Genomic DNA, 24562 nt, shown 5'->3' on the forward strand with positions numbered 1-24562 from the left:
ATGCCTAGGGTGCAACCCTAGCTCCTGCACACCTGCAAGCATTCAGGGGGGTGTGCACTGCAACTGTAAAATCTACAGTCCCTTATGTCCAGGGCTCTACCAAAGTCATGGCCCATGTCGTGGGCGTGAAATCTGGTCTTCCCCCATGAAATCTGGACTTTTGTGTGCTTTTTCCCTATACTATACGGATTTCATGGGGAAGATCTGCATTTCTCAAATTGGGGGTCCTGACCCAAAAAGGAATTGTGGGCTGGTCGCAAGGTTATTGTAGGGGAGGGTTGCGGTACTGCTACCCTTACTTCTGTGCTGCCTACAGAGCTGGGCAGCTGGAGAGTTGCGGCTGCTGGCCGGGAGCCCAGCTCTGAAGGCAGAGCTGCAGCCAGCAGCAGTGCAGAAGTAAGGGTGGCATAGTTAGCAGAGCACAGGCAGAATTATCCTTCATCATTTACATCTGCAAAATGCACCCACATTTTTGTACCCACAAAACCGTGCCACCCTTACTTCTGCACTGCTGCTGGCTGCAGCTCTGCCTTCAGAGCTGGGCTCCCGGCCAGCAGCCTCAACTCTCCAGCTGCCCAGCTCTGTAGGCAACACAGAAGTAAGGGTAGCAGTACCGCAACCCTCCCCTACAATAATCTTGCGACCAGCCCACAATTCCTTTTTGGGTAAGGACCCCTACAATTACAACACCATGAATTTTCAGATTTAAATAGCTGAAATCGTGAAATTTACCATTTTAAAAATCCTATGACCCTGAAATGGACCAAAATGGTCTGTGAATTTGATAGGGCCCTACTTATCTCACCACTACTTGGGGAGGGAGCGCCGCCCCAGCATCCGGGTGGCGCTGTGGAGCCCTTTGAATGTTATAGGAACACTGGCTGAAACCAAAACAGGAAACGTGGCTGACAAGGTCACTTCTCAGAGACACAGGGGGAAAAAAAAAACTCAGCTGCCCACCCTCCCCAATAGAAAGAGAAAAAGAAATAGAAGACCCCGATATCTCAATATCCAAATATCTCCCTTGCTGCTGGAGAGAGGAAAAGCAGCCCTTGTGGTATTTCACATGGTGTATTCTAATTCCTCCTCTAAACCGAGGAATTGAGTCAATGCTTTTCAGTAATAGTGCCTCCCCCTGAGCGGAAGCCAGAGTGATCAATACCCTTTACTCAGTTCTGGAAAAGGTCATTAAAAGACCATATGTATAAATTAGAAAGAGCAGTTGCTCGTATCCTTAATATTAAAGATGCTCTTCAGCTTCAACTCCTTAAGTACCATCATGTGAAACAGCCATGCATCAGAACCGATTGACGGAGGAGTGGAAAGTGTGCATTATCATTATTACTGTCCCATCGGGTCAGTGGGAAGGCAGATGGAAAAATAAATGGTCAAAATCTTGCTTATATCAGTGCCCCCCAAAAAGCTTGTCTTGTTGACAACTCCAGATACACAAACTCTAATATCCACTTGAGTGCTCATTAATGTACCTGACACATGGAAGAAAATGCAATGGCATTTTTCGCTCATTCTTTTGTTAATCTATCTGTTTTTCCATGTGTACACTGTGCTTATCACCATGGCTTTGCATATTACTGCCCGACATACTAGGCGTATCCACTTTAAAACACTCATGTTTCTCTCCAAGTTTGGCACTCTAAAGGAATGCCAGAGCATTAAGTAACCACACACAGCTTGTGACAAACAGCAGTGGATGAGTTAATGTAACTTAAGTCCCAAGTGGGAGATTCTGAAAGGCCACTTTTGGTAAGCCAAACTGAGTAGGCGATTTGCCATTAATTGCAAAGCATTTGGCATGGTTAGTGCTGCAAACCCTAAGTCACGTGAGCTTAAAACGCCAGAGCTACACTTTAAAACATATATCGGCATAGCAATGTCAGTCGGGGAGTGAAAACACACACCCATTAACATTGTTATGCCAACAAAAAACCTCAGTGTAGACGCAGCTATGCCACAGAAGAGGGCTTCTGTCAGCAAAGCTAATGTCATTCAGGGCAGTGGTGTTCTTACGCTGGCAGAAATACTCCTCCTCTTGGTGTATGCTGCATCTACACTAAGGGGCTATGCAGTCTCCATAGTGTAGACATAGTCTTAGAGTTTGTAGCCCAGGTGTTGCTCCACCTCAGGAACATCTGTAACCAGCGTCTACCTGTTGCATCCAATTGGAAGGGTCACTTGGAGCTGCCCTCTCTCCCATTTCCCATCCTCTGTGGGTCACTCTAATCTAGCCTTCCTTTAATTGGAAGTGCTCAATCTACCTTAGACCACAGAGGTATCTGACAGACTGAAATTTCTTCTCTGTGGTGGATTATTAAGGTAGGGAGGCTTCTTAAATTTGCTAGCAGTAGTATGCGCAGAAGAACCTTCTGAAAGGGCCGGAGCGATGGAAATCGGGAAGAAGATTGGTTTTGTGGTTAAGGCACAGTTCTGGGCACTAGAAGACCTGTGTTCAGTTCCTGGTTTAGCCTCCATTTTCCTCTGTGGCCTTAGGCAAACTACTTAATCTTTCTGTGCCTGAGGCATGGTTATATATTTCCTAGTCCTCCACAGTTAGCAAAGAGGTCCAGGAAGTGTTTCAGTAGAGAAATGTCCTTTCTGCCTCCATCCCTATAGCTAAACTGTAAGAATCACTTGCTGTGATAGGAGCCATCTGTTGTCGGATCACATGGGTAGCAGATTGCAGTTGGAAAACTCTCCCACCTCATTGTGTAACTGGTGGCTGGATTAAGCCAAAGCACACTAAAACAAACCAGCCCAGCAGTCATTCTTCCCTGACATACACAGAACACTCTCCCTGTATTAACTCGTGCATTCAGTCCTTGACCACATAATTATGCACACTCAGTCCTTCCTCCGTATGAAGTTTCCTTTCCAGTCTTCCAGGTCATATTCACGCACAAACCCAGTCCTCTGCAGCCCATTAACTCATAAACATAATCCTCACCCCATGCTTAATGTAGTGCCAGTCCCTCTGTTATGACACTCTAGGACCAATTTCCCATCCCATAGTTAAACAAACATGAACTTTGTAACTCATTGTTTTCCTATGGAATTTCTATTATAGCAAAATTTTCCTTTGCTGAATGTATTTTCAGTTTGCTTACCCATGCGAATGTGCGCACACAGAGAAGTTACATACACACATTGGCTGCACTTTGCTCTCAAATGTATGTGCATTCAACTATCAGTAGGAATTGCATGTGTGCCCAAGAGCAGAACCTGTGTGAACTGTTTTTGGGGAGGTTCAAGCTCACAAAGAGTGGCACATTCACTTTTCTGCAGTGACTCTGTGGTTATTACAGCTGCCTGAACTGTTAGCTCACAAATGATTTTGTGCCTTTCTTGGTTAGCAGAGCACAGGCAGAATTATCCGTAATCATTTACATCCACAAAATGCACCCACATTTTTGTACCCACAAAATCAGATGTTGGGGCAAATCTGGGGAGCAGGCTATTTCACTCCTGGATTTGTACCTGCAGTTAAGAGCTGCCGCTACTCAGATTTGCACTTGCTCTCGAATTGAACGTGGAAGAATGTGGGCACAGATTACTCCCACAAAAAAGGAGGGTGCCTTTCTGAAAACTAGTCCCATGTAATCCCAATCAAGTGACTCAGGAATGTTCTAGGAGCCTGATTGAATTAAGGACGTTTTCTGAGAAGCCTAGCTGCTTTTCAGCAGCCCCTTCTCTGACCTGTATTACTGACTGTATTGTGCTGCTCACATACTGTTTCCTCTCTTGCATTGTAGGGAGTTGAGTGACAGCATCGTGTACACGTACCAGGTTGCCGTTATTTCTGGGACAGAGGAGAGTGAACCCTCCCCCATGACTGTATATACTCATGGAAGTGGATACTGTGGAGATGGGATTATCCAAAAGTAAGTGTGGAGTAAGCAAATAGATACAGCTGTGCTGCTTCCATTGATCCAGAGATTGGGGCTAGAAAGGAAATTACTGCCTCTCATACATAATCACTACAGCTTTTGTCTTTGATCACCTGATGTCTCCATAGCCTAGGCTGACTCTCAGAAGTAGAGAGACAAGGACCCACGTCTCTGATTATTATCAAGATGATAACATTTAATTGGAACTTAGTTCGGTCCTGCTGTCCTGACACCTTTATTTACACACACACACACACACACACATATATATATATATATATATATATATATAAAAATAAATTTCTTAGTGTTAATTGCTGACAAAAAAAGAAATGTTCACAACATCTTTGGTGCTGTCATTAAGTGAGAAGTCCCAGGCGGGCTGGCGGTTGATGGACAGCTGGCACATGGGAGGCCAGGTTTCCAGGGCAACCTCAGGGCAAGGTTGCTCTGCAGGCCGCTGGAGCTGGGATGCATTTGGAGGTGACAGATTTGGGCTCCAAGGGAGAGTGTTAGTCATTGCAGGTTCTCAATCAACTCCTCCCTCTCCTTGCCTGCTGATCGACAGACCACTAATAATAAAAATAATTATGAACAATTGTAGTTTATTTTTACTGTATTGTTTTTATAGCGTGAATGGGACCTGCTCAAAAGTCTCCAGGCACTTTAACAAAATGTCATTAATTAACAACAAAATTAACAACAAACGCAGGTCCAGTCCTGCAAACACTGTTCATGGGAAGCAGAGCTTCCTGTCAAAACAATGGGACTACTTATGGTCTCAAGCATGAGGCCTGGCAGCAAGTGTTTGCAATATCGGGCCCTAAAGCCAATGCATTCAAATTAAAATAACCAAGCCATTGACACATCTGGGGCAGCTGGGAGGAGAAAGATAGAGGTATCGGTTGTACTTTGTGTACCACTTCTCATGCCATTATGCTGCAAATGCTTTAGACATCCGTTGTGGCTTTGCCACATGGCTTGAGTAAGGGGTAGCACATAGTGGCATGGCCCCAAGAGCAGACCCGGAACCAGACTGTGGCAAAGTCTGGTCCTTCCTTGCCACACTTGCTCCTGTGGGGTTTGTGGGGGGAGAGAGTCACCCACGCCCATTCTTTTTGTGGTTCAAGTTGCTTCCCCCTCTGTGCGGGCTTAACGGCACTGGCTGGTGGGTTGTGGGGGCAAAGCCAGGACTCCATCCACTATCGGCCAAGTGCTCTCCATCCCATGCAGCTACCTGAAATCTGAGCACATGGAAGGCACTTACACCTCCTAATTCCCCTGTGTGGGCGCATTGCTGGAGCCACAATCTGGCCCTTTCAGACAGAGCATGAAGAGCTTCCAGAATTCCTGCCCTTCCAGGCTCTCCTCTGATCCCATAGCTGCTGTCTTTCCCCCACCTGCTGAGCCGTCAGCAGCAGCCATAAAGGAAAGTGCTCATGTCTTAGCCCAGAAGCAATAGTTCCACTGCGAGGGAACTGGAGGGGAAACCTTGTACCCTGGAATTGTCAAAGCTGGGAGACGGAGGAGAGAGAACAGGTGTTTTGAGGGCCAGCACAGCACTGAATTAAGCATCTCCAGGTTATGAGACAGGAACTGAGAGAGGTCTGAGAAATGCAGCTGGTTTCCATCTGATCCCTCGTTTTGTCTCCTGCCTGCAGAGATTTGGGGGAAGAATGTGATGACATGAATAAGATCAACGGTGATGGCTGCTCCCTCTTTTGTCAGCAGGAGCAATCCTTTAATTGCCTTGGTAAGTCTGGTCCAGAGCCCCTTCCACCCAGAGTGGGCAGCGCCTCTGTGCGTGGTGCAAGTAAAAAATAAACAGCAACCTCAGCGACCTGCCGATGGGTCGCCCTAGATGCAAGGGAAAAGGTGGGATTTGTGGGATTGACAGGCATGTGTCCCTTCCCAGTTTCTAGTCATTTGGATGGAAAATTGATTCTGGTGGTTTTGTAACTGGCTTGGACTTTCAGCTGTGTTAGGGCCTGATCCCAAGCCTATTGAAGTCAGTGGGTGGCTTTTCACCCCCTGCAATAGGTTTTGGATCAGGCTCGATGTGAGGATATGAACTGATCCCTTCTGGTAAACAGAGGAAAGAGTGTCAGGGGAAGGGACTTGGAACAGAAGCAGCCCTAGCTGAGGTCACACCTGCTTTGAGATGCAAATCAATATCTGAGGATCAAAGGACCAGCTAATCCCCTTTTTTCAGAGGTGAAAACTACTTAATCAGATTTTGTTTGCAAGCCTGGTTTGCCCTGATTAGCAGGAAATGTAAACACAATGGCCAGAAGATGTTGCAGCTCTCTGGGGACTGCAGGGTTGCAGTTGTGAGCTTAACATATTTATTAAATCCTTGAGGTGAAGAGGGGGCAGAGAAGGGCAACTGAGGGCCCATCTACACTGCAGCTTCTGTGTAAGGCTAGGTCTACACTATAGTTTATGGTGGTGTAACTTATGTTGCTCAGGAGTGTGAATAATCTTCCCCCCCTCTCTGAGTGACATAAGTTACCCCGACATAGCACTGTCCACACTGGCACTTATGTCTGCGTGAGAGCTCCCGCCACATAGCTGCCGCCACTCACAGAGATGGTTTTATTATGCTGACGGGAGAGCTTTCTCCCATCAGCATAGAGCGTCTTCACCAGATATGCTGCCGTGATGCAGCTGCACCACTACAGCACAGTATGTGTAGACATACAGCACAAGGAATCATGTTATGGCCTAGGCTGGGGACGAGCCTCTGTGAGCATTTGGTCTGGATGCTCTTTTGACCTATCTAGACTTCTTGAATCTGCAGAATCAGGCTGCAGATCACAAGAGAACGGATGTGCTCAGGTGATGTTATGCAGTTCCATAGCTGGTCCCGTCTGGATGGACTGAGAGAGCAATCTATCTAACCACAGTCTATTTAATCTACTTAAGATTTTGATATAGCAACCTACACCTAAGGATCCAAGGCACTGATTCAGCAATACTTGGGTGTATGCGTACCTTTAAGCACATGAATAGCCCATTGAAGTCAATGAAAATACACCTGGGCTTAAAGTTGAACATACTTACATTTCTGTACAGGTTAAAGTACCTTGCTGAACCAGGGCCTCAAGCATGGTATTTTGACACTACCCGTTCAAACTGGAAGTGAAACAATTCTTATCCAAACCTTTTAGGAGCTCCGAAAAGGTTTAGTTTGTGTTTAGTTCCAACAGTTTTGGTGGTGGGTGTTTTGTTTTTTTTTATCCCAGTCACATAGCTCATCTCAAGGAATCAGAGCAGAGCTACATGTGAGTGTGCAAAATTCATGTCCTCTAACACGATGGACAAAAAATCAAAATAAATACAGTGCAAATCCCATTTTTGCAGATTGAAGTATTTTCAGTCTGTCTTCTGTGTTTGGTGTTTTAGGATGGATTTTTTTTTCAGCAGGGGGGTTGTGAAAATGTACTTAGTTTTCAGAGCAGCGTAAAGCTGTTCATTTTTCATAGGCAGGTGCAGAGTTAAAGCCGGTGTTTTGCATAGGTCCTAGTTTTAGAAAAAATCAAAATAGAACCCAGTTGTTGGTGAAATCATTAATATGTGGATTCAATAAGAGCCTGATTCGACTTCACTGAGATCTACGGAAAGACACCAATTGGCTTCCAGGGGCTCTGGATTACCAGTGAGGAGTGTCTAGACAGACACAATACTGGTCTTTCAGCCAGACAGACATATTTTAACACAGAATAAGGCATTACTTTATTAGAAACCACTAAACCATTGGGGTGGGGGAAGGGGTTATTTTTTAAAACAAATTTTACTACTAATAAAAATGCATAACTAAAAAACAAAGCAGGTAGCCCCCTTCTTGAAAGCCTGATAACATCAAACCAGATCCTGCCAGCTTTAGTCAAGCAAAACTCTTCTTTGACTTCAGTCGGGTCTTTTGCTTGAGAAATGACTGAATGATTGGGCCCACGGCTTGAGGAATGGAAAAGAGGCAGAGAAACATGTGCAATTGATCTGTAATGTTACGAGACTAGCACATGTTGTGGCCCTGTAGAATAATAAATAATCATTTCACATTGTACTACTTTTATACTGACATTACTGTGATAATATTTAGCTCTCTTTAGCACCAGTGAAGCATACAACCCCTGTTTACCAAAGCCTTTAAAGGAATTTAGGCACATGCTTAAATTCTTTGGGGCCTACGGTTATGTCTACACTGCATGCCTCCCAAGACAGACTCAAGCTGGCTCCTCTCAAGATACTACAGCATGCTAAAATAGCGGTGTGGGCATTGTGCCACAGGCAGCAGATAAGGCTAGCCGCCCAAGATTGGACACAGAGGGTTGAGAGGACTTGGACAAGGAGAGCTAGCCTGAGCCACGGCCCAGGTCACAGCATCAACACTGCTATTTTTAGCATGCTGTCTTGAGCGGAGCTAGTGTGAGTTTGTCTACGTGGCCTGGAACGTTCACTCCCAGAAGCAATGTAGACCGTACTGCAAAGATCTGATCTTCCAAACACCACCAGGCATAGTGCTTACTTACCGTGAGCAGTTCTGTAGAAGTCAGCAGGTCTACTCACAGTAGTAAGCTATACGGCTGGAAGTAAGCATTATCCGGTCCCTAATTTATACAAAGTGATCACTAAATGTTTCAGAATCAAAAGTTTCAGAGTAGCAGCCGTGTTAGTCTGTATCCGCAAAAAGAAAAGGAAGACTTGTGGCACCTTAGAGATAACAAATTTATTTGAGCATAAGCTTTCGATGAAGTGAGCTGCAGCTCACGAAAGCTTATGCTCAAATAGATTTGTTAGTCTCTAAGGTGCCACAAGTCCTCCTTTTCTTTTTTCAGAATCAAAAGATACTCTGAGGTCTCCATGATCGGAGGTTTAACAGCCATGCACATTCACACCTCCGGAGAGATGACTCTCCTCACCTTCTTTGCTAGAGCAGAAATGCAATTAAGCAAGCAAACACTAGCAAGCTTAAATCTGCTGCTTTCCCTCTACATCTCTTGCCATCAGGGCCTTTTATTTTTGTCTCTGACAGGTTCACTTTGTTTTGTGTACATGGCACACAGCAGCTCTCAGGACGCTTTGCACTGGTGCCTATAACTCAGTTAGGCTGCTTCTCTTTTTTTGTTTTGTTTTTGTTTTCCCTCATCCTCCCCCTTATAATCAGATAAGGCTGTGATCAATCTGCTTTGCCATGGGAGGGGTGGGGTGAACCAAGGAGAGAGGCGGGGGAGAAAGCTGTGTGGTCTTTACTGTCAGGCTGCCCTGGCCTTCTCAGAACAGAAAGCCGAGAAAAGAAAACAGATAAGATTAATAGCATTTAGTTCTTGCAAGATGCTCTCACACCAAACTGAAGAGCGACATGTGGAATAAATAAATTAATTAATTAAAGCATCTGGCAGTGCTTCCTTTTAAATGTGATACTGCAATGTCATTAGTCCTTCTCCAGCCCCAATTTTATTCTATGCCCACATCCACTAGTTTCTGCTTAGTGGATTTTTGCTCATGGAGCCCTTGTTCTTTCCCCACGGAGTTTGGAATTCGGTCCCTGGATGAAAGTTTCTCCTCTCCTGTTAACAACATGCTGCAGGAGAAAAGCAAATCCGAGCTTTGCCCCATTGCAACACACACACACCCATACAGCTGTCCTGTAGTTGGATGGAGATCCCTGATTCATTTCACATTGACAATGAGGCCTGATGGCATGGAAATGATTTGGGGTCACTATGGACCAGAGCCAGGTTCAAACCAATTGCCTGAAGATGAGAGTCTCCATGAGCATCTTTTAATAAAAGTTTACTTATCCAACTGGTCCTTACTTGCCCGAGTAAAGGCGTACAGTGGTGGGATGCACATTCTCCTACCATTCTGAAGAAAGAGAAGGCTATATTGGAAAAGACACCAAAGAATATCAAAGAAACCTGTGAGAAGATATTATGACAGGAGCATAGTAAAGGCTGAAAGACTAGTTTAAAAATGTCTTTAAAGGAGTTTCAGGTCCTGCATCTACCCCTGAGTCTGCCTGGCAATTTGTGGGTTATTACAATCACATTTACTATTATTCTCATTTATTACTTAACTTCCCCCTCACATCATGGTGAGAAAGGCCCACGTAAACAAGTCAGGAAACCAACTGCACACCAAGGCCAGCAAAGCTTTGAAGTGCGACCATAACTTGAAGCACATGATCGGTCCCATTGAAATCCTCATTACACATCTGCTGGATCAGGGCCTCGTGCTGTCAAATGCCAAAAAGGAAACAAACTCCAGGAAAACAAAGAGGACAATTTTTATCCCCGATCTCTTTCAGCTAGAGTGATTTTCGGGGCTGCTTGGCACAGCAGTAGGTGAAAAACGTTCAGAGAGATGTGTGTTTTTTAAGTTGCTAATGTCGTTTTAATATCACTGCTTTTCAGCTTATGCTTTGGCATCAACTTTATCATTCTACCTCTGTCGCCCTGGTCTGTCTTTCCCTGTTTGGAAAAGCCTCTCCTTGCAGTTGGAAACTGCAAATGTGGAGGATCCATCATTTACCTCGCCAATTTTCCATACATTAGGTGTAGCATTCTCCCCAGTCTCATTGTCTGGAGACTGTATTGCATTCAGGGAAATAATTAATATTCATGAGCTTGCTATCTCTATTTGGAGCATGAGCCTCTAGGGAAAATGCAATGTTAAGTGAGTGACATAAAACTAATTTTATATGTCTTTTTTTTTTTTTTGACAGAGAAGTAATGTGCTTAAAATAAATTGATGGATGACCATCCATATTCATTGTGGGTATTCAGAGGAGACTGAGCTCCCATCCTCCCCACCATCACCCACACACCCACTCCTGCACAGGAACATGTGGTTTTGACAGCTGACTCCACATCCCTGTACAGCAGTTAATGGTGCTTTTTTTTTTCTTTTGAGAATGGTAAAAAGGTCTTTACAAATCCAGCCAGGGGCTCAGTGCACCACTGGAGTGGAGGGCACTTAGCCCCTTCCAGGACACGCTCAGTACCTCACTGGATCAGGCTACATAAGAGCAGTGGTGTCCTAAGGCCAAAATGTGGACCCAAGTACCTTGGGGAATGAGTATTGCTGCTAACAAACTAAGGTGGGTCTGTAGTAGAACCTCATAGTAAATGGAAATGAATGTTGCTAACTGGAGCTCTTCGGCCAAAATTCACACACACCCCAATATTCAGCTTCCAGTAAATACTTTGAAGCTCAACATTTTCTGCAGCCCTTGGGAGCATGTGGCTGCACGTTCCAAGGTGTGTAATTACTCATTTGGCAAGTTAGCAATAATACTAGTGTCAATTTTCAGGGGCTGTCATCATTAACAGGGTAGTTTTTAGCATGCAGACCAGTGGTTTGACTTTCTTTGTGAATGATGCCACTTGGTTTTTCGCAAAGGTTACTTCCCTGCCTCTAAAGCAAATTGGCAAGCTTCTGAAAGATCCACACTGCTAACTTTGTTCATGTTCAAAACATCTCCTTCCCCTGTGGCTATCACCCACTTCCACCGGAAACCCAATTAGCTTTTCAGTGTGATCTCCAAAAACCAGTTAATGAATCTGCACTAATCCTCTCTGAAGTAATGGTGTATCATCAGCTCCATTTTCATGGGTGGATAGAGGCACAAAGAGTTTCAGTGACTTGCCCAAGCAGATGGAGAGTGAGAGGTGGAAGCAAGATTAGAACTCATGAGTACGTGGGTAGTTGGTTTACAGAAAAGATAAATAGTTTACTACTGCTGGCTCGCTATGGAAAATCTCTTTTAGCTCAAATGACAGAGGTTTGTGTTTTTGGAGGTGAAGTATCAAGATTTTAGTCCCACTCACTGCAGGTGAGTTGTCATTTTATCTGCAATCTGTGGCACACAGATGAATTACATAGTTATTATGTTGAGCTAAGGCCACTAAATCGTACTGAAGATCCTAGTCACCTTGGTCAAAGGAGAAGCCCAGGGATGGCAGGCTGAGTTTATAGGAAGTCGCTGAATGATCAAAGGGTAATACTACACACTCCTTGTGTTTGACCTTTCAGTTCAGAAGACGCTCCAAGATGATTGTCACCTTCCTCCAAGCCTCTGAATATTCCCCCGTAGAGTGTGACATCCACATTTACTTCATTTCCAAGAATGTCTATCTACCCATTTTATTTCACTGATGAAAAATGCCACAAGTTACTGAGATGTGACTTTATTCGGTGCAGTTTCCATGTGTCCTAGTCAACGATTTTTCCTCTCTTCAGTTAAAATTTACAGAAAGGAAAATTCATCTGAAACCTTGTATTGACAGAAGAAATGTAACTATCCCCAGTTTCGTCAAAATGAATGAGAGGGATAACAGACATCCTGGATTTCAAGCCTCCTCACCGAGGGCTTGGCCCTGCTCCCACTGAAGTCAATGGTAAAACTCCCATTGATTTGAATGGTGCAGAAACTGGCCTCCAGTGCCCACCTTCAAAGGGTAGCCAGTGAAACCACTTCTTATTTTGATATGGGAGCCTCTGAACAAATACCCGTAGCCAGATCTGCAGATTAAATAATCTAGTGCAGATTATTAACTAGTGGGTCTAATCCTGGCTTTATGTAGGTCAATGGGTTTTGTTTGTTTTTTCCCCGCTGACTTTGTAGAGACCGTGATTTGGCCTTAATCGGTCTGAATATTTCCTCTGGTGATTGGGAAGACCCGTATGCCAATTGTCATCTCCCTGGGAGGGCCAAACAGACCTTTAGGGGTTAAGATTTAATGCCCGCTCTGTTCCAAGAATCCGTTACTCTGAGACAATGTGTGTGCATTTTTGTCCCTTTTTGGGGGGGAGAGGGGAGGAATAGCTATGAGGCATGAGGGTTGTTGTAGTTGGAACTGTCCCTAAATAAACAGCTGAGCTTAAAAATACTTCTTTTTTGTCCTGACTTTTAAAAAAACAGTAGTTAATGTACAAAAGAAGACTATTCTGGTGCCAATCACTGTATTCTGAGCTGAAAACAGGAAGCTGCACTGGGTGTCTGTCCCCAGCACTTTGACCATTCTGCTTGGACATTAAAGGCCTTGTCTGAGGATGTGCTCTGTGCCGTGAATTGGGTAGATCTTATTTTTTTCCCCACAGTGTGGAAGGCTGCCCATCACAGATAAGTCTGTATCCTGCATGTCTGCTTCCTGATGTGTCCCAAACTTAATCAGTTTCACTGGAGTAAAGCTCTAGCCTCTCCCTGAACAGGTAGCCACAATCCTTCTGTGAACTACAATATTAGCAATGTTAGCAGCTTCCGAAAAAGGTTTTCTACCACCTGCCTTGCTTTGTACTTTCCCTTATCTCTGAACCCAGTGAGAAATGGGAACACTGGATGCTGAGAGCTGAATTTTCTGCTGTGGGGAGCTGTGCTTGGGGACCCATGCTAAAGGTGGCTTTCCGTCCTCACCCCAACACGTTAGCCCCTGTATGATGGAGACGAGACTCAGGGCTGCTGTGGGTTGCAAAGTCTGGTTAAAGCTGGGGCTCACTGGAAAGCAGCAGCTGTCTTGCCATACCTCTTTCCTCAGACACATCACCTACACCAGGGTCCGCAGAGCTTAGCAGAGAGCTTGCATGTGCCATTCAGAGACTGTCCTGTTCCGGGGCAAACCTGTCAGCAGATAGAAAAAGGGGCAAGGTTTGGCTTAAAAATTCCAGTGCCTGCACTGACGGTTTTCTAGGGGGAAGGGAACTTGGATTGCCTGGATTATTACTTTGGTTTCTTTCAGAGTTCAGCTCAGGTCTTTGGGCATCTGTATCAAAACGTCCAGAGAGACTCCATCTCCCATTCCCAACTGCTGCCCCTGCAACAGTTTTGCTGTTCCAGATTTTGATTTGATTTTGGCATCTGTATTAATTATTTTATGTCACTCTTGCTCACAGTCAGCAGCTGCTCCGCTTCAGGACCCCTTCCAGGTTGAGCAGTTAAAATTAGACACAATTTCAAACTGAAAAGCAACTCCGTTAGTTGACACAGTGCAAGGAGCAAGCAACTAGCAATAGAGAGAAGCACCACAGCAAAACTATTTTTATAAATGCAACTGGTACCAGGAGGTGAGATGAACCCTACTGTGCAAAGGAATCTGGGTCCAATCCAGCGAAAGGGAATGTCAGGAAATGGCAGATGGAGCCTGCAGTATCCCTTGTGTTAGGGAGGAGACCAGACTCAGATGTAAGTAAAATAAAGGGGATTTTTTGTTGAGGCTACTAGACACAGTTAGAGTCTAGGTTCTCTCTGGCTCTCAAGTGGTTAAACATAGTGGGTGCTGCCTACTGCCACCATACATGGTCTCTTTAAATCCTGGCCTGGTTTGTACAGCGATGGAGTGCACAACAGGGTCTGGTAAGAGCAGTAGCTCCTATCCAAGTGCCTTCTACCTTCCACCTAATTTGGTGCCTGATAAATAAAACAAAAAGAAGAGTCCACTGCAAATAATTTGGGGGAAGTGTCCACTGTCCTAAAGGCCCGTGCTTGTAGATTCTTCATAAACTGTGCTTTAGCTTAGTCCTGATCCAGTGATGAGTTTCACAGTGTCCACATGGAGCTCATTGCAGCGTCAGGTCATGCAACTGTAGACCATGCCCTCAACTATGTGTATATAGGCGTAGCACAATTGGCCTTGATCCTGACTGAGGCCTAGCAGGGTAGACTGGAGGGTGAAATAGGCTGTTGGAAAAGAACTATCCATTAAAAAAACACCAGGTTATCATCACAGTTGTCTCGCAGGAGAAGAGATTATTGCTTGGCCAAATGTGATTGCATTCAGCGTCACGTCCTGCTTCCTTCCCTGCCTTACTTTGCACACATCCAGTCTTTGCCGTCCTTCTGACTTTGGAAACATTGCTTCCAAGGTCGGTGAAATATCAGCCATGGGTCTTACAAAGAACTGCTGTCCTATTCCACTAGGAATGGAAGTCCCTGACATAATCAGATTTGGTGGTTGGAGCTGGGTAAAGTCTTTCACGCTATGCCAGTACATTCTGGCCAACCAAGGCTCTTGCCAGATTTCTCAGAATGATGGACAAGAGCAGTGTTGAAGAGTCCTTTATTTTAGAATGTGATAAAATTGCCCGAAAGAGTGGATGTATGAATGGACAGGAACCATGCTGAAGGGGACGTTTGGGGCTGATAAGGATGGGGTAAAGAAAGCTTGGATGTATTTGTTACTGCTGAGAGTACCTCGTATTGTCCTGACTATTGTGAAATATAGGGCCCACTTCTCCTCTTTCTGATTCTGAATCCATATAATTCCATTGACTGAGTGGAGTTATGCTGGATGCGCACCACGGAGGGACGACAGTCAAGCCCATAGATTTTCACAAGTAGTGAGGGAAGTCTCAGGAAGACCTGACCAGAAAATTACCCAAGTGCGGTATGAAAATTGTGGCTCTGATTCTCAGCTGTGCTGAGCTCCCAAAGCCCCATCTGAAGTCAACAGGAGTTGCTGCTACTCAGCGCCTCTGAAAATCAGTCCCTCTGGTTTCCCTTCAGTCACCCATGTGACGTTAGTTTGGGCACCGGCTAGCATCTTGATTCTGATGTGCACCCCTTCTGCATCTACAAAGTTCGGAAAGAGGTCGGAAAGCTCAGCCTCTTGGGGTTCGCTCATATGTGAGAGTATTTATGTGATGAGGTTTGGAGGCATATTGAAATTCAGAGCCATGAGGTTGGAAACTTTCCAGTATTTATTCCCCCCATAAAAGGACATCTTTAAATGTTTCAGAATGATTTGCTAGTGGCAAGAACACATTCCCTTAAAAAGCAAAATGCCGTTGTAAAACCACTTTTCCTCCCTCATTTTTCAAAGCTTACATCATTGACTGAACACCTGATCTTCTATTGGCTCGCATAAGTAATGCCATTCAGCCAGTGTTACCGACAGGTAATAAAGGGCAGAGCACACTGACTCATTGGGACTGGAATTGTAGATGGGACACACACACACACCACATTGCTGTTTGCTAATCATCTGGGCAGTCTCCATTTAATTCAGACATCTCTGTCTCTCCATTCTGTTCCTCCCTTGGGTTTTGCAGACTCCGAGCAGACAGATTTATTGGGGTCTTAAACATAATCAGGAACAAATTAGCCTCTGTAAGAATCACACACTGGCCTGGATCACAGCTATTCGAAGGCAGCTTCCTCTCCATGTGAATATGAATTAAGTCATCTGATTGGAGCAGGTCTTGAGTATTCTTTTATCCCAAACACATGATGTTATCAGAGGCCCATTACATTTATCATCGCATTAGGAGGGAACATTTGGAAACAGTACAGGAGAACATTGGTTATATAAATTCTGTGCTTACTCCAGTGCCTATAGTGACAAATCAGTCTGTTTGTGGAGATTGTGTCTAAATGCGTATGTGTAGGATGGATGTGTGGATGGAGAGTGTGTCTCTGTTAGTGGGGCTATCCCTGCATGGGGGTTGTGTGCATGGATGAGTATCGGTGGGCTATGAGCGTGTATGTGCGTGCATTTGCATGTACATGTGTTTGTCAATAAATGTGTGTCTCAGTCAGTGTGTGTCTGTGAGCAAGCTGCCTCAGAGTGTCTGTACTTGCCATGTGTCTGTCTATAAGGGAAAGTCTGTTTTTTTTTAAGTTTGGCGGCCTTTAGTTGCTTGTACTTTTTAAGGAAATCGGTCTCTTTATAAGAGAACATAAACCCTTTTTCCAAAGAATAAGTGGTGTTTTGCTTTGGGTTATTTACCACCATCTTTCCAGACCTGAATATTTCTTGGAGATTTCTGTTCAGATCCTCCCCTAATCTGGGATGTCGTTTTCCGAAAACCGTGCACAGCTTTGGCCGCTTGATACCAGAGTTACCCAGGCATGTCAGAGAGATGTCTAAAAGCGTTAGTGCACATGTGAAGGAAAGGTAAATAGAAAAAGAGCTGAAGAGGCATGAAATGGTGGAGTTCTTCTTTAGGTGACCACAGATGTCAGAAGCAAGGGAATGCAGCATGCAAGTGTTCATTGTCTTCTTGTTACCTTCCACTCTTTTGACCAGGCCTGATATTAAGGGATTAGAATCTTACATTGGGGTGGGTGGGGGGAGGGGAGAGAAACTCATTACATAATTGAATTATAATAAACTGATTTATTCTGGCTCATGCAATGGTATTTCATTGTGTAAACTATGAGGAAAAATAAACAGGGGGTTTCGTATTTTGGAAGTGACTCAGAATTGAGTGACTATTGAATTTTCTGACACCTATCTTCAGAAAGGACTCAATTCTCATCCGGGGTCACTTCCACCATTCCAACTAGCCGCTCATGCCAATTTCCTACCATTTTTGCAGTAACTTCTTTACCAGACAAAAATACAACAGCATGTTGGGACTGGATGCTTGGCAATGATAACATGATATAAACTGGGATACTGATAGGTCAGAGATTTAATTCTCAGTGAGGCCTTCAGTGACTGAAAGTCATTACTGGTCTGAAGTCTGTTTAAAAGAAGAGGGTTGGTCTCCGTTCAGTTCCTACTGGGTGAGCGTCACAGACGCAACCTCAAAAATCTGGCACTAATGGGCATCTTTGCTGGCGGTCTCATTAGAGAAGCCACAGAATAAATGAATAAAGAGATTTAAGTCCCCTCTTGCTTCTGATCCTTCCAGGTCAAGTCTAAGTCACATCGGTTGGGGCGGTATGTGTGTGGCAAGTTTACCCTTCCGCTGCCCACGCTGTATCTGAATAAACAGATACATTTGGCCTTTAGTTTCTCCCTAGGGCTGTTCATTTGGCAGTGTTGACCATCACTGAATTTAGTTTTTGTCGTTTTGCAAGTGTCATTTAAGAACAAAAAAGGGAAACATTGTGGACCCAATTCTCTGTTGGCTTAACTCCATCAAAGTCAATGAAGTTCTGCCAGCTAAGAATTTGGCCCTGTAAGTGCATTTTCTTTCTCAGCACTAAGCTTTAGTAAGATCCTTTAAAAATGGATACAGGTAAAAATATGCAGGGAAGACACGGGCTAGGAAGTATCCTGGGGACTTTCATATGGCAGAAGAGCTGCATTCTTTCTTTGTTCTGCTTTCTTAAAATCATATCATCTTGCGCTGCTAAATGACCACTGCCATTACTGCACATGGACCTGGATGGGGGATGCATTACCACTTCCTTTGCCTGGCCTATTGTGACCCAAGCAACTGGGGACACAGGTGAGTGTGGGAAGTCCTTAGTAATTATTCCTCTTTGATTTCTCACTGCAGACGAGCCCAGCAGATGCTACTTCCATGATGGTGATGGGGTATGTGAGGAGTTTGAGCAAATGACCAGCATCAAAGACTGTGGGGTTTATACCCCCAAAGGCTTCCTAGACCAGTGGGCTTCCAACGCGTCAGTCTCTCATCATAGTGACCAGGGGTGCCCAGGCTGGGTGGTCATTGGTCAGCCAGCAGCAACTCAGGTAAGAAAGACCCAAGCCCTCTTCACCTGCTGTAAAGCTAAGTCCAACAATGCAAAACTTCCATCTGTAGATCCATCCAATTAACTTGCAACTTGGATCAGGAAAGCTACTGAGGTTAGCTGTCTTCAGTATGAGTCTGCCAAGCAGCAACGAGCTCCAGATTCTGCCTCTAATGACCGGGTAGGAACTGGCTCAAACTACTGGTCTCTCTACTTCTGAATCCTATCTAATAGTGGCCAGTATGTGCTGCTTCAGAGGAAGAACTCTGCAAGAGGCCATTGTAAAATAATCTGCCCGCAAGGAAGGTTTCCTCCTAAAGCCCATTCGTTAAAGTTACCTTATGTACCAAAGCTTGAAGATTTATATCCCTTCCAAAGCATTTGTTTATTCATATCTATTGCTTGTAAGGCTGGATATTCCTGTTATCTGTATTGATATTGAATCCTTTTTGGAATCTCTTGACTTTGATGCTATCTTGTGGCAATGAGTTCCAAAGGCTAACCGTGTGTTGTATGAAGGAATATTTTCTTCTAACAGTTTTGAATTTGTCACTTTTCAGTGTCATTGAATGTCCCCTCATTCTTATTTTCTGAGAAAGGGTGAACAGTGGGGATCAATCGATCTGCTTTGTACCATTCATTACTTTGTATACTTTCGTCATGAGTACTTCTCTAAAGTAAACAGCTCCTCACTACCTGTTCCCCTGGTAGAACTACCCATGATTATCTAGAATGGGTCATGGAAGGGCAGTGTAGAGGGACGTGTAATGTCAACATATACAGCAAAAGATTGAACTGTGAATTATACATTCTAAACACTTCCAAGAGGCCTGCAAGTAAGAATAACTTTCACCAAACCACTTGGTCCAGTTTATATTGTACATGAATCTGTAACCAGTTAGTGACAAAGTCCACTCCAAAAACATAAAGTGCCATTAGTATTGGGTTAGTACCATGGCAGCATCAAGCTTACTACCAGCCTAGGATTGCATGTGGTTGCCTTGTGGTTACCTGTTTGATATGATCTTTTATTCTTTCTGTGCACAGGTGCCCCTGCTCCTCCTCCCTCTCCATTCTCTGTGCATTAGAACATTCCAAAATGCATGGCCTAATATGCTTCTGGCACTGCTCAGTGTGCGTGTCCCCCAGGCACTCTATCCCAGCTGAGGCACTGCAGGATAGCAGATCTGTTTTCATAGTGTACTAATACAAATACACGTAGGCAGTGAAGTAGGGGACATACGATCATGCTGTGGAAAAAAACCCTACTGTGTGGCCACAAGTCAAGCATGTTTGTTGTACCCAGCTGAGACAAGGTTGTCACAGCCTCATGAAGAAAATATACATACGGGAGGGACACTGTTGCATCACACAGGCTCAATGCATGTAAATATGTCTCCCCCTTGTGACTGGCCACAGTGCCCCTAAGAGCTGACACTCCCAGATAAAGGATATTCCTTTAGCTCAACAGGTAGGCCTTTGTACTTTTGGTGCTTAAGGGCCCAGGGTGTGTCCCCGTTAACAACCATGGAGTCTGTATGTATGTGGCCATGTTCCCATTGCACGAGTGCATTAAGTTCATTGACCTTCTGAAGTTAAAGACATATGTGTATGGCGCCATTGTTTTCCACATGACCAAGGCAGCTTCATAACTTGCAGAACAGCTCATTACATATCACCGTGGAACATGTAGACCAGGCAACGAGGAGTCCGGTGGCACCTTAAAGACTAACAAATTTATTTGGGCATAAGCTTTCGTGGATAAAAAACCCACTTCTTCGGATGCATCTAAAGAAGTGGTTTTTTTACCCACAAAAGCTTATGCCCAAGTAAATCTGTTGGTCTTTAAGGTACACCGGACTCCACAGTCTGTATCCACAAAAACAATGACACGGCTACCCCCTGATACTTAGACCAGGCAGTACGCCATCAGCATCTTAACAAGAAGCCCTGACAGGGTGAAAATTAACCTAAGACCCCCCTCTAATCACTGCATGTGACAATCAGTGGAGCGCTGACTCCTCCAGCTTCATTATCTGCCCAAAGCACCCAAGCCTGTGGCTTCTTTTTCCTACGGAGATTACTGGTGGAAGGGATGCCTTTCCCCATCAGAACAGTATTCAGAGTTGTGTGTGTGTATGTGTGTGTATTTTCAGTTATAGTTTTTCATGGTGTTGTAGTCTTTTGCTTGAAAATAAAAAGGCATTTGTGCTGGCTTTTCCCATCTGAATCCCCTGAAATGAGTGTGGCACATGATAATACACAAAATACGTAAGCTCACTGTTTGCTAACTATCCATGCTTTCCGTAATTAAAATGGCACTGTCAAGGTGCTTTAAAAACATTTTAAGTACTTTCTTTTTAAAGTCACTTCGGGTGTTTCTCCCCCTCCCCCCCATCTTTGGATATTTGAAATTGTTTTCTCACCACAACTTTATTTCTGTCCGAGGCTGCTCCCGAGCAGCAGTTTGTTCACATTTGTTAGCTACTGTCATGTCATTCATAAGTCTTGGGCTCGGTGTCTTTCCTTGATATTGTAGAGTGGCTTCTGAGTATTGGCCTGATCGCATTTGTTAGCTATTCTGGGTTTGTTTACAAGCAATGTACTGAGCCCAGTTGCTTGCTATGGTAGGGCTGGTTGTTCATGAGAACTGTATTGCACAAGTTTGTTTGATGTTCTAAGATTACCCGTGGGTACTGGATTGTATGTGTTTTGTTATTGTAGGGTTACTCATGAGTACTAGATTGATAAATATTGAAATACTAAGAAAAAAAGAGAAGCTACAATATCCAGTCTGTTTTTTGGATATCCAATGTCCAAAATGCTTGTAAAGAATGACACCATCTTGGCACACAGGTATAAATTTGAAAAATGGAGAGGCCAAACCTCCCCTCACCTTTTAAGTAGTCACACTTTCCACAGAGGCAAAAATGATAGACCGGCCACTTCTATTTTCCTGGCAGCCACTGTTCAGAGCTGATTAAGAAATATTCTCAGAACTAATAATGTCACATTTAAAGCCAAATTGGACCAGTCAGCAACACTGCATAAATGCCAAGCTACTTGTACCTACACCGTATTTTCTTGATTTCTAAGTTCTCATCCTCTGATGATGTTTCATGCAGGGGCAACTAGTTATCCGTCACTGATGGACAAGGAGTTTCTGGGCAACCTACACACTGTCGGGCAACTCTTCAACCTACAAATCTTTCAGTAGGTTTTTAAGGATCTTCTCTTTTCCATAAATGCTTTGAGAATCATTATCCAGGCACATGCCTTATGCATGTGGTGTTTCCTTGGAACTTTTCGTGTGCTGGAGGTTGCTGAGGCTGGTGTAATTCTTTACAGGACCTGGGCTAGATCCTCAGCTAGTGTAAGTCAGTGAAACACCACGAACAGCAGTAGAGCTAAGTCGATGTACAGCAGCTGAAGATAGGACCCCACGTCTGCATTAGCCCTGTTTTTTACAATTCCTTATTGCTGTCACTGTAGGTGATACTCTAGTGGGAGTGCTAGTGTGGCCAGGGGTTCTTTAATCACTGTGCCATAGAGACCTACCTTGAGAAGGCTAGAACGTTTTCCATACTGGAAGCCCCTGAGAGCCCCCTCTTCCCATTTAGCTGGCACCTTGCTGGGTCCCATTTAGAAATATGGGATGGCAAGATTAATGCATCCCCCAGCCCGCACACTAGTAACCCTTGCATTAGACGACACAGTGGTTAACATGCCGGCTCTCCCAGTCCACTCTAGGACCTCTGCCACCGCCACCATGAGTAAAGGTGCACCAGTGGAGAGTTTTAAGGAAGAAAGTCTGCTGTGGACTAGACAGAGTGCGAATGGGAGGCCACATTGCTTTTCACTGGGATTTGAGGAGGCAGGTTTGGCTAGAAGGCTACGTATTCGGTCAGCGTTCTCATTGTGCATGTGTTTCCCTTATTTTCCAACAGCACCAAACAGAGGGGTTTGTTTGTTTGTTTGTTTTTAGAGCAGGTTGCATCAAATCACACTCTTGTGTTTGGGGGGGTGTTGTTTTGTTTTTGTTGTTGTTGCTTTTTAGAGCAAGCTTTCGGCACAGCTTTGCCTTTGCTAATATCCTTTATGGGAAGTCCACACAAACGCTAACAGGCTGGTTTCAGGAAGGATTGTTTACCTTGGAGATCTTCTGAAGGGAAATCCACTGTTTTATGAGCGAAAAGCAGATGGAGCGCTCGCGTGTGTGGAGTGACCACAGGGGGCCTGGGAGGCCATTTCACCTCACCTCTGGTTGGCATCGCTCCCACTTGTGGATGGCTAACTCTTTTGTGGTTTAATTCCCATTGAGCCGTTAAGTGGTTTTAATAAAGGAATAAAAAGAGAATCTTTGGATAGCTTACTATTGCACTTACAGCAAGCCCTGCTTGTTATTATCCCACTTATATCAACATGGCGTGCAGGACCCAGAAGCTGATGTTTGCATTGGCGACCTTCAGTGCCAGCCCCTAAATAGCTTAGCAGGCCTTGATTGCATTTCCTCCCAATTGTGCAGAAGCTGATTACAGCAAGTCACCGTGTAAATATTCAGTTTATGCTTGCTGCTGGTACCTGTGTTGTCCCCTGGATGGAAAGGAAGCAGGGCTCAGTTGTAACTAATCTAAAGGAGATTTTGTATTGAGTCTGCTGGACACAGAGAGACCCTGTGGTTCTTTCTGGCTTTTAAGCTCCCAGACTGACTCATATACCCTGTGCTGCCTAGGGTCACCACACAGGGACTCCCATTGGAGTAAGAAGTCATGGAAAGGGACTGTTGTTCTGTTGTTACTTCTGTACCCTCTCTCAGTTCTTACACTTCTACAAACCCATGTGTATAAGCAATAAGCACATCACTCTCCCTGCTGCAAAAGCCTTTCTAGAATTACAGAACCGCTGACCTGCTGATATTCTGTGTGCTAGGAGAGAGAGAGCCCCCTGCATAAAGGAAATAACAGCACTGCAAAATGGGGATCTGGGAGGGTGGGGGGAGTAGAGCAATTACGGTAATGACATTGACAAGGATGAAGAATCCACTCCCAGGTTTCTGCCACATAGTTTTATTTCAACAAATAAATATAGCTCAGAAGAGAATTCCCCAAAGATCTGGCAATGCCAATAAATATAATAATCCTGGATGGGGGTGGGGAAAAGAGGAAACCCGCCACTTCCTTTGAGGTGACCTGCTTGAGAAAAGGGAAGGTGTCTGTCTCTTGGCCCTGCGAGTGGCTGTGTCCGAATTTCCCTGTTAGAAGCCGCGTGCTCCTGCTCGTCAGCAGTGACATGTCTGTTGTGCTTGGATTGAGAAACAATCCCCAGTTTTAATAAGATGATTTGCTTTGTAAATGTCTTGGTTATTGATAGCACATCCAGGCTTTGAACTGCTGGCCTCTTGGTTGACACAGAATCCTGCTAAGGGTATGTCTACACTGGAATAAAAACCCATGGCACAGCCGTGGCTGGCCCAGGTCAGCTGACTCAGGCTCATGGGGCACGGGCTGCAGGGCTAAAAATCTATGTAGACGTTTGGGCTCAGGCTGAAGCCTGGATGAATGCACTATAAGGTGGGTAGAAAGCTGGCTAGATTGTCGGGCTCAACGGGTAGTGATCAATGGCTCCATGTCTAGTTGGCAGCCGGTATCAAGTGGAGTGCCCCAAGGGTCGGTCCTGGGGCCGGTTTTGTTCAATATCTTCATAAATGATCTGGAGGATGGTGTGGATTGCACTCTCAGCAAATTTGCGGATGATACTAAACTGAGAGGAGTGGTAGATACGCTGGAGGGGAGGGATAGGATACAGAAGGACCTAGACAAATTGGAGGATTGGGCCAAAAGAAATCTGATGAGGTTCAATAAGGATAAGTGCAGGGTCCTGCACTTAGGACGGAAGAACCCAATGCACAACTACAGACTAGGGACCGAATGGCTAGGCAGCAGTTCTGCGGAAAAGGACCTAGGGGTGACAGTGGACGAGAAGCTGGATATGAGTCAGCAGTGTGCCCTTGTTGCCAAGAAGGCCAATGGCATTTTGGGATGTATAAGTAGGGGCATAGCGAGCAGATCGAGGGACGTGATCGTTCCCCTCTATTCGACATTGGTGAGGCCTCATCTGGAGTACTGTGTCCAGTTTTGGGCCCCACACTACAAGAAGGATGTGGATAAATTGGAGAGAGTCCAGCGAAGGGCAACAAAAATGATTAGGGGTCTGGAACACATGACTTATGAGGAGA

General features: G+C 44.8%; 1 protein-coding gene across 2 annotated transcripts in view; it reads left to right on the forward strand.

Moving 5' to 3' along the window:
• Nucleotides 1–24562, forward strand: part of PAPPA (pappalysin 1) — a 234087-nt gene that overhangs the window by 121352 nt on the left and 88173 nt on the right. For both annotated transcript variants that reach the window (XM_075120284.1, XM_048822770.2), the window contains exons 9-11: nucleotides 3768–3896; nucleotides 5564–5655; nucleotides 18132–18328. In XM_075120284.1, the coding sequence (XP_074976385.1) occupies nucleotides 3768–3896; nucleotides 5564–5655; nucleotides 18132–18328 (418 nt within the window). The remainder of the gene's footprint in view (nucleotides 1–3767; nucleotides 3897–5563; nucleotides 5656–18131; nucleotides 18329–24562) is intronic.

Source organism: Caretta caretta, chromosome 16 (genome assembly GCF_965140235.1).
Source record: "Caretta caretta isolate rCarCar2 chromosome 16, rCarCar1.hap1, whole genome shotgun sequence".
Lineage (NCBI taxonomy): Eukaryota > Metazoa > Chordata > Testudines > Cheloniidae > Caretta > Caretta caretta.